Genomic DNA, 14,558 nt, shown 5'->3' on the forward strand with positions numbered 1-14,558 from the left:
CAATCTTGGACCGCGTCAGGGTCAGAAGCAGATGGCTGGACTTCTGAGCCTTCAACAATACCCCAGAGCTTTCGTACGATGAGTACTTTCCTAGCTCTAAATTTCCAGTTCTGAAAATTTGAACCATCGTTCTCTAACGACGGGATATCATAGAGGCGGTTCGAGCCTTGTGTGGCTTTCCTGGAGTTAGATGCTGACGAGGCAGTTGGTTGCGAGTTTGAACTTTGAGCTTGCGAGATTGATGGATTGTTGGACATTGTGCGAGGAGTAGGATAGAGTCACTACTAGGCTATTTGTTGACTGAGCTTCAGTCAGGGCTCATAACCTTTTGTTTCAGTAGTAGGACGTGCGGGAGCGAACGGATGGACTAAACTAGAATAAACGAGTGTATACTCAGTCTCGTACTTGTAGTGTAACGGACTTTAAACTAACCTAGAATAAACGAGTGTATACTACGAGAGTCAATAAGAGTATTAGAATATTAAATGAATGTCTCACCTCAGTCTCGTACTCGTAGTGTAACGGACTGAGGTGTGTAACTCTAATGTGCCTGTATGTACTTGCGTGATTAGGTAAGCTGATTCTCGACGTATCGATAAACAAACTATTAACAACAGACATGTCACTGACCGTGACACAGCTCGTACTACACTGATCGCTTCTGACAGACCAATACCCACCACACGCCCTCGTTGATCTTGCTCGTCTCATAGACTCAATTGTGGGACGAGCTCTTGAAGACAAGTTGGTTGAAATCTGATGCCATCCCAACCCGTTCGCCTTGCCTGATGACAGACGATGAGCGGTGTACTTGAGTCGGAGTCACCCTGTTGCTGTGGAGTATATTCCCAATATTACCTAATGTCTCTTAAGTCTGTCGGCGAACAAACACATCCTCAAAGTCGTCAAAGTCCTCCTCCCAGTTGCGATAGTCCTCATAGTCCTCAGTGTCCCACATATGCCTGATGCAAAGGATTTATACCCATCTCCCAATCATCTTTCATTCTCCGCCGCCCAGCTTACGCACGCCCTACAATTTACTCTCCTGGCTGCGCCTTAAATCTTAAGCTTTATCTGCCTCATGCACACTCCACACAATTGCCTGTAAATAATTTGGCCCCAGCGATAATCATGTCTTAACACGTTCTGCAAAATCTCTGTCTTCTGAGCCTCATGTCCATGTTCAAACCCTCATCAACCCTTTTCAACTTGCGATGCTCTCAAAGCACCAATTCAGTTTTCGCAGACTCCTTGCTACAATTTTCTCTCGCTTCATGGAATTTCCTACTGATGTCCCGGGATTATTTACACTCGGCGAGACTCGACTTGACGTCGCGGCATGGCGAAGAATGCTCTTGGATAGCAATCTTTCCTCGCAGTGTGTCCTTGAAAAAGTCTGGTTTTGCAAAGCTTCCAAACGCAAGAAGCATGAATTTCTTGTATTGTATTTTCGTCACTGGGATCCTTCAGTGCCTGCGACCGCCCGTGTGGTCGTAGACCGTGCTCCAAAGTCAACTCCGAACGACAGTGGCTCCTCCACACCTATTACTCATTCGTCGGGCATCGCTTCCCCTTCAGTCAAACAAACTCCTGCCCTTGACTCCGTTTCCACTACCCCAAACACAGGTACTAGCACTCATCAGTACCTAGAATCAAGATACGGCCCATACAAACATCTTTGTACCCTCACATTCTCTCCCGCATCCACACCTCCCTCTGCAGCCCAGATATCGGTCCTCTTATCTGTTATAAGCACGCATGCTCCCAACTACCACCTCTATCAATTTCAATGTTACTGGTTCGCCAGTACTATCTGGGAGGCCATAAAACACCTCTTCCCAGGCTATCTCGAGTCAACCTGGCAAGGAATCCGCTCTCGCTGTTATGGTTTTGAAGTGGATAAGATAGACAGCGTTAAAGTCGTGTGCGAGGAGTATGCTAACGAGCAGAGGCGCCTCGAAAATGAGGCAGAGCTGAAGAGGCAAGCCGAGCAAGCCAGAACACAACAGGTTAGTCTTTCATGGACTAGAGGCATCATGTTCACATTGCGATCCTTGCAGATATGGATGGATGGTGTAGCTCATGGTCTTGCTCAACAACAGGCGGTAATTGACCGTTTGCTGGCGGAAAACCTCCAATTACGAAGTACTCTGGGTTAAATTTTCATGTAGCTATGAGGTTCCTACATTTTGAATTGCATACAGTTTTTGACCCCGAGTCATCAGCGCCTCGATCTTGGCAATTTGCGACAAACTACAGTCCTTTTCTTACCAGCTACTTTCATACCAATACTCTAGATTTCATCACGTTTGTCTAACCATTTCTGTTTACGTGCCACGGTATCTGGAATACACCTGTGTGACTTGTTCTTGAGAGAACTAAATGTCTTGGGTCACCTGGATTCGAAGCTTCTGTTGAAGCCAAACCTAACTGGTATGCCTCCACCGTCCTTTCACATCATCGATTTTTCACGGCCAACAGCCTTGCAGCTGTGGCACGAGCAGCTGCTTTACGCTTGTCTTTGATACTAATTGCAACTCGGAGCCGAGCTCAGAGTTGGACATCGCCAACCCACACTTCTCCACTGCGCTCGTTTGAACTGAGGAGACCACCCGAGAGAACTACTCGAGTATTACCTCCAGGAGTGGTATAGGACGTTGAAGGGAACCAACCACGGCCCTCCGGGGTTGGATCACCTGCGAAATGAAATCAGCTGGCTGTGGCGCAGGCGCGATGAATCGCGAAGTATTATTCAGGTTACCTTCTATAATTAACTTCTTCCATCTTAGCGCACCCTCGTGCCACAACAGCGCCCAAGTGTCATCCCAGAATTTCCCTGCGCCGGCATGGCCTAAGCTGGAGGCGTCATACTCGCCGTGGTATAGTAATGCGACTCCGGTGCCATCAGGCGTGGAAAGAGGAACGAGACCGTGGACGGAGCGCGCTCCGGGATATCCGTATTGTGGGTCGCCAGACGGTACAACGGTTGCCCAGGAGTTAGTACTTGGTGTGTAAATATCCAAGGGTGGTGGTGTTGAAGTGGGGAGTTGGTACCCAGCAAAACCTGAAAATAGTGAGATATTAATTAATTTAGGAATAGGGAAGGCTGAAATGATGATGAAGTTAACCACGATAAACAAGGCAGAAGTTGGGCGTTATATGAAAGGAAAAAACAAAAGAGCATGAAGACTATCAGACTTCGTCCATTTGATAATGTTACGAAGCGGGGATCACGAATGGCGTAGGTAGGGCGCATATCAGACATGGAAGAACAACATACCACCGAATCTAATGATTACTTCCTCATCGGAGGAAGAGGTTGGAAATTTTACGGAAGCGATGGCGGTTCCACCGCGCGCAGGATCGGGAGCATCTGCGCAGAGAGACCACCGAGAGGACTGCAGATCATAAGAATGAAGAGTAGAGAGGCGCCCAGAGGCAGGACAACCTGCATGGATGTACAATTTTCCCTATACACAAATTCCGATTAACACGAGGATGAGCTTCAGGAAGAGAATTGATGGAAACGCTCGGGATATAAAGCACATTTTCGGATACATACATTAGCCAATACTGAAGCGTGGAAGCTTCTCGAGACAGGCTCGTCGCCCTTGCCTTCCAGCTTCTCCCATATGACCTCATTTTGTAATATCTGTCCCTTCCATATGCCTGATTGCTTGGATTCTAGAGGCATCATATCGACGCCTCCTCTTCCGCCCCACATGTACAAATTTCCGCCGTCGAATACTGTTGTTGCGCCCACTCGGGGCCCTGGCTTCGACGATGCGGACAAGGTACGCCACGAGCCAGCCGCGTTGTCCGCTACGGCTTGTTGGCTAGCGTTGTTCAGATCTAATACGTGAACGTCTCCATCGACAGGCTTGCGTGGCTGGAACTCGCCACCATATAGGAGTAAGGTGCCTTTATTCGCGATAGAAGCGCAGTGGGATGATCGTGCTTTGGTTGAGAGAGATGATATGCATGTCCACCGGATCGACATCGATGCGCTGTGTACGTGAGATCTGGAAGAAAGTTACGGAAGATGGTTTGGACAATCGTCGTGATGAGAGCGCCGAGCTCAGCTGACTGGGACCAAGTCTCACAGCTGCAGGTTATAATTAGACAATTAACCTCCCACTCCTTGGTTTTCATCTGCACGTTACCCAAGGGTCGTGGTTAAAACTTGCTGCGAGTCTTAATGCAGCACAAGTACAGACCTCCATTGGGGATAAGAAGGAGCAGAAGTGACTGCCGAGCAACCTTCTTTTCATCCAATAATGGTTAGGTCTTTATTGTCTTGGCCGCTATACCAAATATACAATAAACGTACTCCCGGATTCGCTACATCGACCCAAGAGATGGGAGAGCACATCCTTCGCTCACCCTTTTTGTTTAAGAGCCGTATGAATATCCAACGCCCACAGTGACTCTTCCCCCCATCCATTGGGTCCTGGAGCCCCTTTGTCCGACAGACACTGGACTTACCTGCAAGTACTTTGTACTTATCTTTCTGTAGCGTCTGGCACCTACGACCATCGCAGACTACCTGTAACACATCATACTTAATACATCCGTTATGGTTTCACATACATACCCTCCCCCTGATCCTCGCACTATCCTACCCCCAACCAACAACACCCTCTCGTCGAAGGAGCGCTCCGCACTAGTACGCTCAACCAAGAAGATAGGACGTATGCTCGGCGATATCCCACGCTTTGTCGATGATATTGAAGATCGTCAGTTCATCATGTCTTTCACTCGCCTGCATAAAACTGACGTCAGGTACAGAGTTCGTCATGGTAACGCCCCCAAGACCACCCACCCCAGTTGGACCCTCCAAAGAAGACGCGTGGAGGAGTCGTAAACCGACTCACCTCCCCCCACTTATGAAGCTCTCTGGTGGTATTGCCATGGACTCAAGCTCCCCACCCATGCCCTTACGTACTGCACCCACACGATGCGCTAGCATCGTATCAACTTCCTCTAACAAATCTTCTATCCAAGAACACCTTCTCACTCCATCCAAGGAGGCCGCACACCGGCGCAGCAAAATCGAACGGCTACGAAGGAAGCTAGGTGAAGAAGTTCCGATGGAAGCCGTTTTCCCATCCACCCCTGGCCTGAGGACACCCGTCCCACATACCGCGATGCCCGAACGCTCGCGTAATCATAGCCGCTCGCGGTCTGTACACCCTTCACATGACGACACTGTCACATTCTCGATAGATCAACACACCGTCGTCCTCAAAACCTCCACACGAGCTAATCAACCTCACTCACCTCATCCTCATCGTTCCCGCCATTCGCACAAATCCGCACACCGCCCGCCGCCATTGCCTATGACTGGCCTACCACCGTTGCCCAAGTCCAAGCTTCACCACATCTCGGACGAAGCGGGCCTATTGGGCATAAGGGCAAAGGCAGCGGCAGGCTCTAAAATTGGCGGTGCAGAATTCAAGGCCGCAAGACGCGCCAAACGAGAGGGTTTCGGTGAAGTAGAGATGGTTGGTTTCATGGGCGGCTTTTAGGCCTTACTCTAGGATCTTACGCCTCCACCATGACCACATGGAGATATGCATATGCAGTCCTCTCGCGTGGAGCAACTGTATGCCTTGGTGATCTTGCGGTTTCTGTATGCGGATCTATGAGTCTGGGTATGCCTTTATGTTGCCTGTCTATGCCGTCAATCGCTTTCTCTTCATGACAATACGCACTACATACCATTCATTGGGCTGGACCCTGTACCGACTGACGACGTTGCCTTCAATGATGTTTTCTCTATATTATGTCAGTAGTTTAATATTTGCATCTAGTTTTTTTAGCACCTTACCCGCAGTCGAATGTAGCAATCAACAGCGAAATGAAGAGTTCTTGATCTTGTGGCCGTGGGAACTTTGGAACAATACAAACTTTGCTTCCAAACTAATCAACCAGTTTGCACCGTAGCCATCGATGGATCTAAATTAACTTCGCATTCCTCCACCGCGGCCGGTGCACCGGTGAGGCTTTGTTGTGTTCTTTCTTATTATCATCTTATCTTATTCCAATAGGTGGCGACGGTCAATCAGAAGCATACCGTCTGCAGCGATACGGTGGCCTGCAGGAACCTATTTTTTGTTGATGAAAGACGTTCCAATACGTGCCTCATCACTTTCTTCCTCGAGTCGTCACCTGGTGTTCTCGAATATCGCACCTTAGACTGTCACAGCCTTAGGCGTGATCTCCGAGTCAGACCCAAGTACCTTGATCTTTCCCCGGCTATATCCGAGTCCTTGTTCCGCGGGCTGCCGCATTTTCAAACAAGCAGACGGTACTGGCAGCACAGAGAGCTAAGAGGAATTTGGACAAGGCCTGACAGTGTCAACGACTGATACGGACGTGCAACCCGCACGGTGCATGTTGCGCAGTAAACTATCATCGACATAGCCTATGCATATTAAAAGTTCGTCACGGTCATGCGCCAGAAGTATTGAGGTCGAAATGAAGTACTTCGGCAATTTCAAACTCCTGTCGATGTCATTACAAGTGCCCTCAGACCAGACCTAGGCCTCCCGAGGAGGATTCGGACGCTAACGGCCGGGATGAAAATGTGTTAGTTTCAAGCTGTATCATATAACAACACATGGTTTCGGGTGGCTCGGACAAGGCTTTCTATTGCTCAGCCTTCATCTCCGTCGAATTCTCATAGAACATGAGATAGAAGCTTTATAATACGTGCGCGAGAGCTGCGTTAGTCCGCCAGGTTCACCCCAACTCGCAACGTAGCATGTCTATCTCAAAGGGCATAGCATTGATAACTGGGTCTGCCCAGGGAATTGGTCGCAGCGTCGCTCTTCGTCTCGCACGGGATGGCTTTGACGTTGCTCTCAATGATGTACCCAACAAGGATGCCAAGCTGGAGTCGGTAGCGACTGAAATAAAGAGCCTTGGGAGACAAGTCTGCATCGTTCCCGCCAACGTGGCCGACAATAATCAAGTCAAAGAAATGGTTGATGGTGCTGTTACAAAACTTGGAGGACTGGATGTCGTTAGTCGCTTTCTCTCTCTCGCTAGACGTGTTTCATGGACAGCTATTGTGTTTAGATGGTTGCCAATGCTGGGGTAATAACGCTTGCATCGCTCGCATCGTGTACGATTATCTTGCTCAAAGTCTACGATCGACGCTTTCTCATGTTCTCCACTAGCGACTGCAGAAGCATGGGACCATATCCTTTCAGTCAACGCCCGTGGAGCTTATCTATGTTATAAGTACGCCGCCATGCAGATGATTGAACAGGGACGTGGCGGTAGAATCATCGGTGCGAGCTCGGCCCTAGGCAAAATAGGTGCGTCATACAGACATGAATTTGCTCGAGTATCTTATCTAGATGACCAAACAGGCTTTCCCTACAACTCCGCGTATACAGCGAGCAAATTTGCAATTCGAGGGCTAACCCAATCTGCAGGTAATTGCTAAGATACTCACATGGACAATATTTAATAAAGACCGCTTGACAGCTGTTGAGCTCGGTCAGTATGGCATTACTGTAAATGCATATGCTCCGGGCGCGATAAAGACTGCTATGTGTAAGATCAAACTAATCTCTGATTTACCAGCTAACTCTTATTCAGCCAATGTCATGATAAACAAGTCTGGAGAGGTGGATTATGCACCAATTGTCGACGATCCTCGCTCGAGGAAGTACATCACATCGGTGAGCAGAGCGCGATGGCAAAACCTGTCCATATACTGAATACCTGCTTTCTTCACAAACTTTGATAAGATACTCGAGAACGTTCCTATCAAGCATATTGGACAGCCTGAAGATATAGCTAGCATCGTAAGCTATCTCGCATCGAAGGAAGCGCGCTTCATTACCGGTCAGTTCATGCCTTTATTACGCCTGTCCCTTGCTTACTTAGCATGCGATGTCTCCTAGGTCAATGTGTAGGTTGATCTAGTTTGCTGCATACGACTGGTCTGATTTTTTTCTCAGATTTCTGTCGATGGCGGAATCAATATGAGCTGAAAAGGTTTTGTAAATAGTTATGTTTCTTGCCGATGCTATGGTGTAATTATGATATCAAAATGAGGATTTCTTTCCCTGGACTAGCTAGTCACTGGTAGTGGTGCTGATCGACTTGTTTGTGAGAATTCTCACTCGCGACTTGCGTTTGAATTTATTTTTTTGTGGAGCTCGACTTGAGTTTGATAGTTCGCCTTGGACAGCCTTTCGGTGCATTTTATCCACCTACATATTACGCTTGATGCGTATCCTGTTCAGACTGAAAAACTTTAAAACGCTGTTAGTATTACGCTATTTTCGTCATCGAAATTGAATTGACTCACCCTGGAAATCCGAGAGACTCGCCATTTGGTCAGCGAGATGATATTAGTTATGCTGCGAGATATTTCATGACATGTTGGCATACTATGATGTTCTGACGCGTGGCAGCATTCAAATATTAAGTTGCACGAAAGACATGACACACGACTCGAGTCTCTGTCTACACAAAGGAATGTCACAAGTGTTGAGGGTATGAGAACATTGATCGGACTTTTAAATGAATAAAGTTGCGGTAAACTGAACCTATCATGATCGTCCACATGACCTACTAAGTATGGCGGCGATATATGCAACGATATAGTAGCATGCATCAAGCTGTATCGATTGCATATATCTGACAAGACAGTGTCATAACTTCCGATGACTCCGAGTGGAACCTCAAGGCTTACTGGCGCTCAGCCATCATCGATCATCTCCGTCTAATTCCCATCGACCATGTGATAGAAGCCTTGTGATAGGTTACTAGGTGCGCAAGGCCAGGCTACGCCGAATCGTAACGTTCATGTCTATCTCCAAGGGTATAGCATTAATAACTGGGTCTGCCCAGGGAATCGGTCGCAGCGTCGCTCTTCGGCTCGCACGGGATGGCTTTGACGTTGCTCTCAATGATTTACCCAACAAGGATGCCAAGCTGGAGTCGGTAGCGACTGAAATAAAGAGCCTTGGGAGACAAGTCTGCATCGTTCCCGCCAACGTGGCCGACAATAATCAAGTCAAAGAGATGGTTGATGGTGCTGTTACAAAACTTGGAGGACTGGATGTCGTTAGTCGCTTTCTCTCTCTCGCTAGATGTGTTTCATGGACAGCTATTGTGTATAGATGGTTGCCAATGCTGGAGTGGTAGCGTTTGCCTCGCTGGTGTCATGTACGACCATCTCGATCAAAGTCTACGATTAAGATTGACATTGTTTCATGTCCTCCACTAGCGACTGTTGAGTCATGGGACCATACCCTCTCAGTAAACGCTCGTGGAGCTTATCTATGTTATAAGTATGCCGCCATGCAGATGATCGAACAGGGGCGCGGCGGTCGCATCATCGGTGCGAGCTCGATCGCGGGCAAAATGGGTGCGTCATACAGATATGAATTTGCTTGAGTATATTCATTCAGATGACCAAACAGGCTTCCCCTACAACTCATCGTACACAGCTAGCAAATTTGCGATTCGAGGACTAACTCAAGCTGCAGGTAGTGATTGCCGAGATGCCCACATAGACCACCTTAATAAAGACCGCTTTACAGCTATTGAGCTCGGTCAGTATGGCATTACCGTAAATGCATATGCTCCTGGCGCGATAGAAACTCCTATGAGTAAGGTCAAACTAATATCTCATTTCCCAGCTAACTCCTACTTAGCCAAGCTCGCATTGGATGAGTCTGGGAAGATGGATTATGCACGAATTATGGACGATCCTTGCTTGATAAGGTGGTATGAGTCGGTGAGCAGAGCGCGATGGCAAACCTGGTTTATATACTGAATACCTACTTTCTTCACGGACCTCAATAAGACACTCGAGAATGTTCCTATCAAGCACATTGGACAGCCTGAAGATATAGCTAGCATTGTAAGCTATCTCGCATCGAAGCAAGCGCACTTCATTACCGGTCAGTTCATGCGTTTTGTCGCGCCTGTTTTTTGCTCACGTAGCATGTGATGTCTCCTAGGTCAATGTGTAGGTGGCTTTAGTTTACTTGATACAGCTTATCTGATCGTTCTCCCAGATTGCTGTCGATGGGGGAATCAATATGAGCTGAGAAGGCCTTGTAAACAGTTATGTTTTTTACAAATGCTATAGTCTGATTACGATATCGAATTGACTGTCAGTAGTGGTGCTGATCGACTTACCAGGAAGGCTTCAAGTTTGAGGATCGGAACTGTCAGTTTGTTTTTCGGATCTCTCATTGGCCTTGACAAATTCATAAACTCGCCCAACTTCACCACCGAGTCGTCATCATTCATTCATGGATTCTCATTGTCGAATGTAGGTTTTAACCTGGAGCTAAAAAGGATCTCAGCCCTCGTATGGTAATCAGAAAACACGACGAAGCCCGCATTGTATGCCTCACGCGCAACAGACCCACACGACCATAGTGCTTGCATGGCAGACTACACAAGGCTAGCTCGCGTTCGAGTGTGCAACTTCTCTCCTGCAGCGCAGGTCTAATCACCTGAACTTCGTCGAGACAAAGCACTGGTTTCGAGGTTCTGCAGTAGTATTTGAAAAGGTTTTGTAAATAGTTTTGTTTCTTGCAGATGCTATGGTGTAATTATGATTTCAAAATGAGGATTTCTTTCCCTGGACTAGCTAGTCAGGACTCAGTAGTGGTATTGGTCGACTTGCCAGCTGAATGAACCTGTTTATGAGAATTCTCACTCGCGACTTGCGTCTGAATTATTTTTTGGTGATAGTTCGCCTTGGACAACATTTTTGCTGTCGCGGCAGCGCGACGGAAAATTCGAGAGGGTCGCGTCAGTTTTTAAAATATGGCTTCCATTAGCTACACATACGATGTACATCTTTCAAAAATCTCATGACACATGTTCCGGAAGCTAGCGTTTGTCATCACGCCACTTTCCAAGATATCGATTATAACTAGTTTTCTAAATCCACCTACAATTACGCTCGATGATATCCTGTTCGGACTGAAAACGTTGACACCCTGCTACGCTATTTTCCGATTTCGTCATCGAAATTGAATTGATTCACCCTGGAAATCCGAGAGACACGCCATCTGGTCAGCGAGATAATATTATGATATTCTGACGGTGTCAGTATTCAAGCTGCACGAAAGACATAACCCCGATGACATTATTTGACATGCTGGTATACAGATCAGGCATACCTGATGTTTACCCTCAGACCAGGGTCAGCCCATGACTCTGCTACTCGAGTCTCGGTCTACACAAAGGAATGTCACGGTGTTGAGAGTAAGTACTACTTGTGACATGGGCATATATTGATCGGACTTTTAAATAAATAAATAAATAAGTCGAACCTATCCACCATGACCATAAGTACATATGGCGGCGATGGCTCTACGTCTATCAATGGGAAGCAAATCATCTGCAGTGATACAGTAGCATGCATCAAGCTGTATCAATTGCATATATCTGACAAGACAGTGACATGACTTCCGACGTCGACACTCCGAGTGGAACCTCAAGGATTAGTGCTCTAGCGCTCAGCTATGATCATCTCCGTCTAATTCCCATCGAGCATGTGATAGAAGCATTGTGATAGGTTACTAATACTAGGTGCGCAAGGCCAGGCTACGCCGAATCTTAACGTTCATGTCTATCTCCAAGGGTATAGCATTAATAACTGGGTCTGCCCAGGGAATCGGTCGCAGCGTCGCTCTTCGGCTCGCACGGGATGGCTTTGACGTTGCTCTTAATGATTTACCCCACAAGGATGCCAAGCTGGGGCTGGTGGCGACTGAAATTGAAAGTCTTGGGAGACAAGCCTGCATCGTTCCCGCCGACGTGACCGTCGACAAACAAGTCAAAGAGATGGTCGATGGTGCTGTCACAAAACTTGGTGGACTAGATGTCGTTAGTCGCACTTCTTGTCTCACTAGACTGTTTTGTGAATTTCTATCGCATGTAGATGGTCGCCAATGCTGGAGTGGTGACGTTTGCCTCGCTTGTGTCATGTACGATCATCTCTATCGAAGTCTACGATTGACATTGTTTCATGTCCTTCACTAGCGACTGTAGAATCATGGGACCATACCCTCTCAGTAAACGCCCGTGGAGCTTATCTGTGTTATAAATATACTGCCATGCGGATGATCGAACAAGGACGCGGCGGTCGAATCATCGGTGCGAGCTCGGTCCTAGGCAAAATGGGTGTGTCATACAGATATGAATTTGCTCGAGTATTTTATATAGATGACCAAACAGGCTTCCCCTACCAGTCCTCGTACACAGCTAGCAAATTTGCGATTCGAGGGCTAACCCAATCTGCAGGTAATTGCTGAGATGCCCACATAGACCACCTTAATAAAGACCGCTTTACAGCTATTGAGCTCGGTCAGTATGGCATTACCGTAAATGCATATGCTCCTGGCGCGATAGAAACTCCTATGAGTAAGGTCAAACTAATATCTCATTTCCCAGCTAACTTTCAGTTAGACAAGATCGCGTTGGATGAGTCTGGGAAGGTGGATTATGCACGACTTATAGACGATCCTTGTTCGAGAAAGTGGTTTGTGTCGGTGAGCAGAGCGCGATGGCAAACCTGGTTTATATGCTGAGTACCTATTTTCTTCACGAACCTCAATAAGACACTCGAGAATGTTCCTATCAAGCACATTGGACAGCCTGAAGATATAGCTAGCATTGTAAGCTATCTTGCATCGAAGGAAGCGCACTTCATTACCGGTCAGTTCATGCCTTTTATTGCGCCTGTCTCTTGCTCACGTAGCATGTCATGTCACCTAGGTCAATGCGTAGGTAGATTTAGTTTGCTTCATACAGCTTATCTGATCTTTCTTTCAGATCTCTGTCGATGGAGGCCTCAGTATGGACTGAGAAGGCCTTGTAAACTGCTATGTTCTTTGCAGATGCTATGGTGTGATTACGATATCGAATTGAGGATTTCTTTCCCTGGGCCGGTCAGTGGTGGTGCTGATCGATTTACTAGGAAGGCCTCGAGCTTGAGGATCAGAACACTTTGAGTATTTGTGAGTGGCGTTGTTTGTCCATACATACCGACTATAAGAAACTCGGGGCGAGAATATACATCTAGTCGGTGCTTACCGACGTCCGTTCAGACCTCTAGCTCTCATTCATTGACATTGGACTCTCATCATCGAATGTAGGTTTTAACCTGGGGCTAAAAAGGATCTCAGCCCTCGTATGGTAATCAGAAAACACGTGCGAAGCCCGCATCGTATGTCTCACGCGTAGCAGCCCCACACGACCATAGTGCTTGCATGGCAGACTACGCAAGGCTAGCTCGTGTTCAAGTGTGCAACTTCTCTGCTGCAGCGCAGGTCTAATCACCTGAACTTCGTCGAGTCAAGCTTCGAGGTTCTGCAGTAGTGTCTGAAAATCATGTACGTTTTCATATCCAAATCGTGCAAGTCTAGTCGTTACCTTCTTTCTTCGAGATTCAAGCAACGGATTAATAAGTAATATAATACTGAATATATAATCAGTATGTCGAGTATAATGTAATCCAGGAAGGTGATCAGCGTGAGGAGAGCTCGAAAAAACTACAATGCACACAAATCAGTCAATCATTTCGATCCCCACGCCACAGCGTGCGTAGTATGTCGAGAAGGACAGGACTTCTTAACAGCACTGGAAGTTCATGAAGTCGACGCTGGTAAGCCTCACGCAGTCAGTTGTACGAGCTCAAAGAGCAAGTAAATTGGGTGTCGGGGTTATCACCTTATGGGCGACATGTCCAGGCATCTGTACATGGAAACCGTATTGAAAGGTCTGCGTGACAAATCTCTGCGTGTATCACGGAAGACGCACTTACATAGCGGGAGGAGTCCCTCTTCAATATCCATCTTGCTTTTACCGTTAGTCCATGCGAGGGTATAGATATTACACGCATTAATCCTATATATATACGAGCCAATGCTTGTTCGATTTAGCGCCGGGAATAGTGTCAATCATGGATAAGTACTCACAAGCAGCTATAGCGGCTCATGTACTGTCGCCAACCCACCAGACCTCCTTCGTTTTCCAGACTAGCCAGAGTGCCAGAAAAGAGCCAACAATATACATTATTATCCGCATCTGTCTGACGCCGCCTGCGCCAGAGAGGCCGAATGCTTGTGCAGCTCGTCGAGAGGACTGAGACAAGGACGTTGAAATGCTAGAGAAAGCGTTTCCCTACATGCAAATATTAATATTTCAAAGTGAAGAGGAGAATTCACTAAGGTACTGTATCATCCAGAGTCAGATGTTGTCTCTCGGCATCGTCGTAGATGTCTGTGGTAACCTGGAAGACCGTTCAGAGGTATGTGGGAATGAGGTGATATGAATCGTACTCCACGCAGTGTGCGTATCTTTGAATGTAATTCATCTAGTCGCTGATCATTCTGTGCTTCATAGGTATCTTCTGTAGTTCGTGACGAAGACATCATAGTAGGAGTTTAGACTGTTTAGGACCAATGTGAAGGAGACGGCGAGCTGGGGGGGTCGACTGTTTTCAAACCCCGCCTGTTAGTCTATCGGCGGCTCTTTCCATCATTCCGACTTGGCATCCCGAT

At 47.2% G+C, this 14,558-nt stretch overlaps 8 protein-coding genes across 8 annotated transcripts; 6 read left to right on the forward strand and 2 right to left on the reverse strand.

The window, feature by feature from the left end:
* Positions 1-1,214: 1,214 nt before the first annotated feature.
* On the forward strand, positions 1,215-2,159 carry EDB93DRAFT_1091433 (uncharacterized protein; the record flags this gene model as incomplete). Its single annotated transcript, XM_041446356.1, has 1 exon — positions 1,215-2,159. The coding sequence occupies one exon, from the start codon at positions 1,215-1,217 to the stop codon at positions 2,157-2,159; it is 945 nt and encodes a 314-aa protein (XP_041304200.1).
* Positions 2,160-2,550: 391 nt separating this feature from the next.
* EDB93DRAFT_1091451 (galactose oxidase) lies at positions 2,551-4,000 on the reverse strand (the record flags this gene model as incomplete). Its single annotated transcript, XM_041446358.1, has 4 exons — positions 2,551-2,696; positions 2,762-3,064; positions 3,281-3,470; positions 3,563-4,000. 4 exons carry the CDS (start codon positions 3,998-4,000, stop codon positions 2,551-2,553), a joined length of 1,077 nt encoding a protein of 358 aa, XP_041304201.1.
* A 576-nt stretch (positions 4,001-4,576) lies between these two features.
* EDB93DRAFT_1253815 (uncharacterized protein) lies at positions 4,577-5,528 on the forward strand (the record flags this gene model as incomplete). Its single annotated transcript, XM_041453520.1, has 2 exons — positions 4,577-4,736; positions 4,789-5,528. 2 exons carry the CDS (start codon positions 4,577-4,579, stop codon positions 5,526-5,528), a joined length of 900 nt encoding a protein of 299 aa, XP_041304202.1.
* A 7-nt stretch (positions 5,529-5,535) lies between these two features.
* EDB93DRAFT_771968 (uncharacterized protein) lies at positions 5,536-6,025 on the forward strand. The gene has a single exon (XM_041457415.1). It carries the CDS (start codon positions 5,635-5,637, stop codon positions 5,944-5,946), a length of 312 nt encoding a protein of 103 aa, XP_041304203.1. The 5' UTR covers positions 5,536-5,634; the 3' UTR covers positions 5,947-6,025.
* A 741-nt stretch (positions 6,026-6,766) lies between these two features.
* Positions 6,767-7,919, forward strand: EDB93DRAFT_1253816 (uncharacterized protein; the record flags this gene model as incomplete). The annotated part of the gene is made up of 7 exons (XM_041453521.1): positions 6,767-7,027; positions 7,084-7,129; positions 7,185-7,325; positions 7,380-7,445; positions 7,498-7,566; positions 7,612-7,694; positions 7,764-7,919. 7 exons carry the CDS (start codon positions 6,767-6,769, stop codon positions 7,917-7,919), a joined length of 822 nt encoding a protein of 273 aa, XP_041304204.1.
* Positions 7,920-8,829: 910 nt separating this feature from the next.
* Positions 8,830-9,982, forward strand: EDB93DRAFT_1253817 (uncharacterized protein; the record flags this gene model as incomplete). The annotated part of the gene is made up of 6 exons (XM_041453522.1): positions 8,830-9,090; positions 9,147-9,192; positions 9,254-9,394; positions 9,450-9,638; positions 9,684-9,766; positions 9,836-9,982. The coding sequence occupies 6 exons, from the start codon at positions 8,830-8,832 to the stop codon at positions 9,980-9,982; spliced, it is 867 nt and encodes a 288-aa protein (XP_041304205.1).
* Positions 9,983-11,393: 1,411 nt separating this feature from the next.
* Positions 11,394-13,354, forward strand: EDB93DRAFT_1168041 (uncharacterized protein; the record flags this gene model as incomplete). The annotated part of the gene is given in 10 exon segments (XM_041450257.1): positions 11,394-11,880; positions 11,936-11,981; positions 12,037-12,177; positions 12,232-12,297; positions 12,349-12,417; positions 12,463-12,545; positions 12,615-12,732; positions 12,833-12,932; positions 12,945-12,995; positions 13,129-13,354. Coding segments are annotated over 8 exon segments (825 nt in total), but the record flags the coding sequence as incomplete, so codon positions are not given.
* A 12-nt stretch (positions 13,355-13,366) lies between these two features.
* Positions 13,367-14,470, reverse strand: EDB93DRAFT_771771 (uncharacterized protein). Its single transcript, XM_041457414.1, has 5 exons — positions 14,337-14,470; positions 14,231-14,287; positions 14,012-14,178; positions 13,820-13,902; positions 13,367-13,749 (listed from the first exon to the last, which is right to left on the reverse strand). The coding sequence occupies exons 1-5, from the start codon at positions 14,430-14,432 to the stop codon at positions 13,727-13,729; spliced, it is 426 nt and encodes a 141-aa protein (XP_041304207.1). The 5' UTR covers positions 14,433-14,470; the 3' UTR covers positions 13,367-13,726.
* Between the last annotated feature and the right edge of the window lie 88 nt (positions 14,471-14,558).

Source organism: Suillus bovinus, assembly GCF_016758785.1.
Source record: "Suillus bovinus strain UH-Sbo-P2 chromosome Unknown EDB93scaffold_64, whole genome shotgun sequence".
In the NCBI taxonomy this organism is placed as follows: domain Eukaryota; kingdom Fungi; phylum Basidiomycota; class Agaricomycetes; order Boletales; family Suillaceae; genus Suillus; species Suillus bovinus.

Bases quoted from the DNA above. Each gene is read 5' to 3' on its own strand.
- EDB93DRAFT_771968 (XM_041457415.1), top strand. From the start codon at position 5,635: ATGCGGATCTATGAGTCTGGGTATGCCTTTATGTTGCCTGTCTATGCC.
- EDB93DRAFT_771771 (XM_041457414.1), bottom strand. From the start codon at position 14,432: ATGATGTCTTCGTCACGAACTACAGAAGATACCTATGAAGCACAGAAT. The intron at 13,903-14,011 runs GTGGGTTGGCGA...GTATATATATAG, and splicing joins TGGAAAACGAAGGAGGTCTG to GATTAATGCGTGTAATATCT. The intron at 13,750-13,819 runs GTAAGTGCGTCT...TTCCATGTACAG, and splicing joins AGAGGGACTCCTCCCGCTAT to ATGCCTGGACATGTCGCCCA.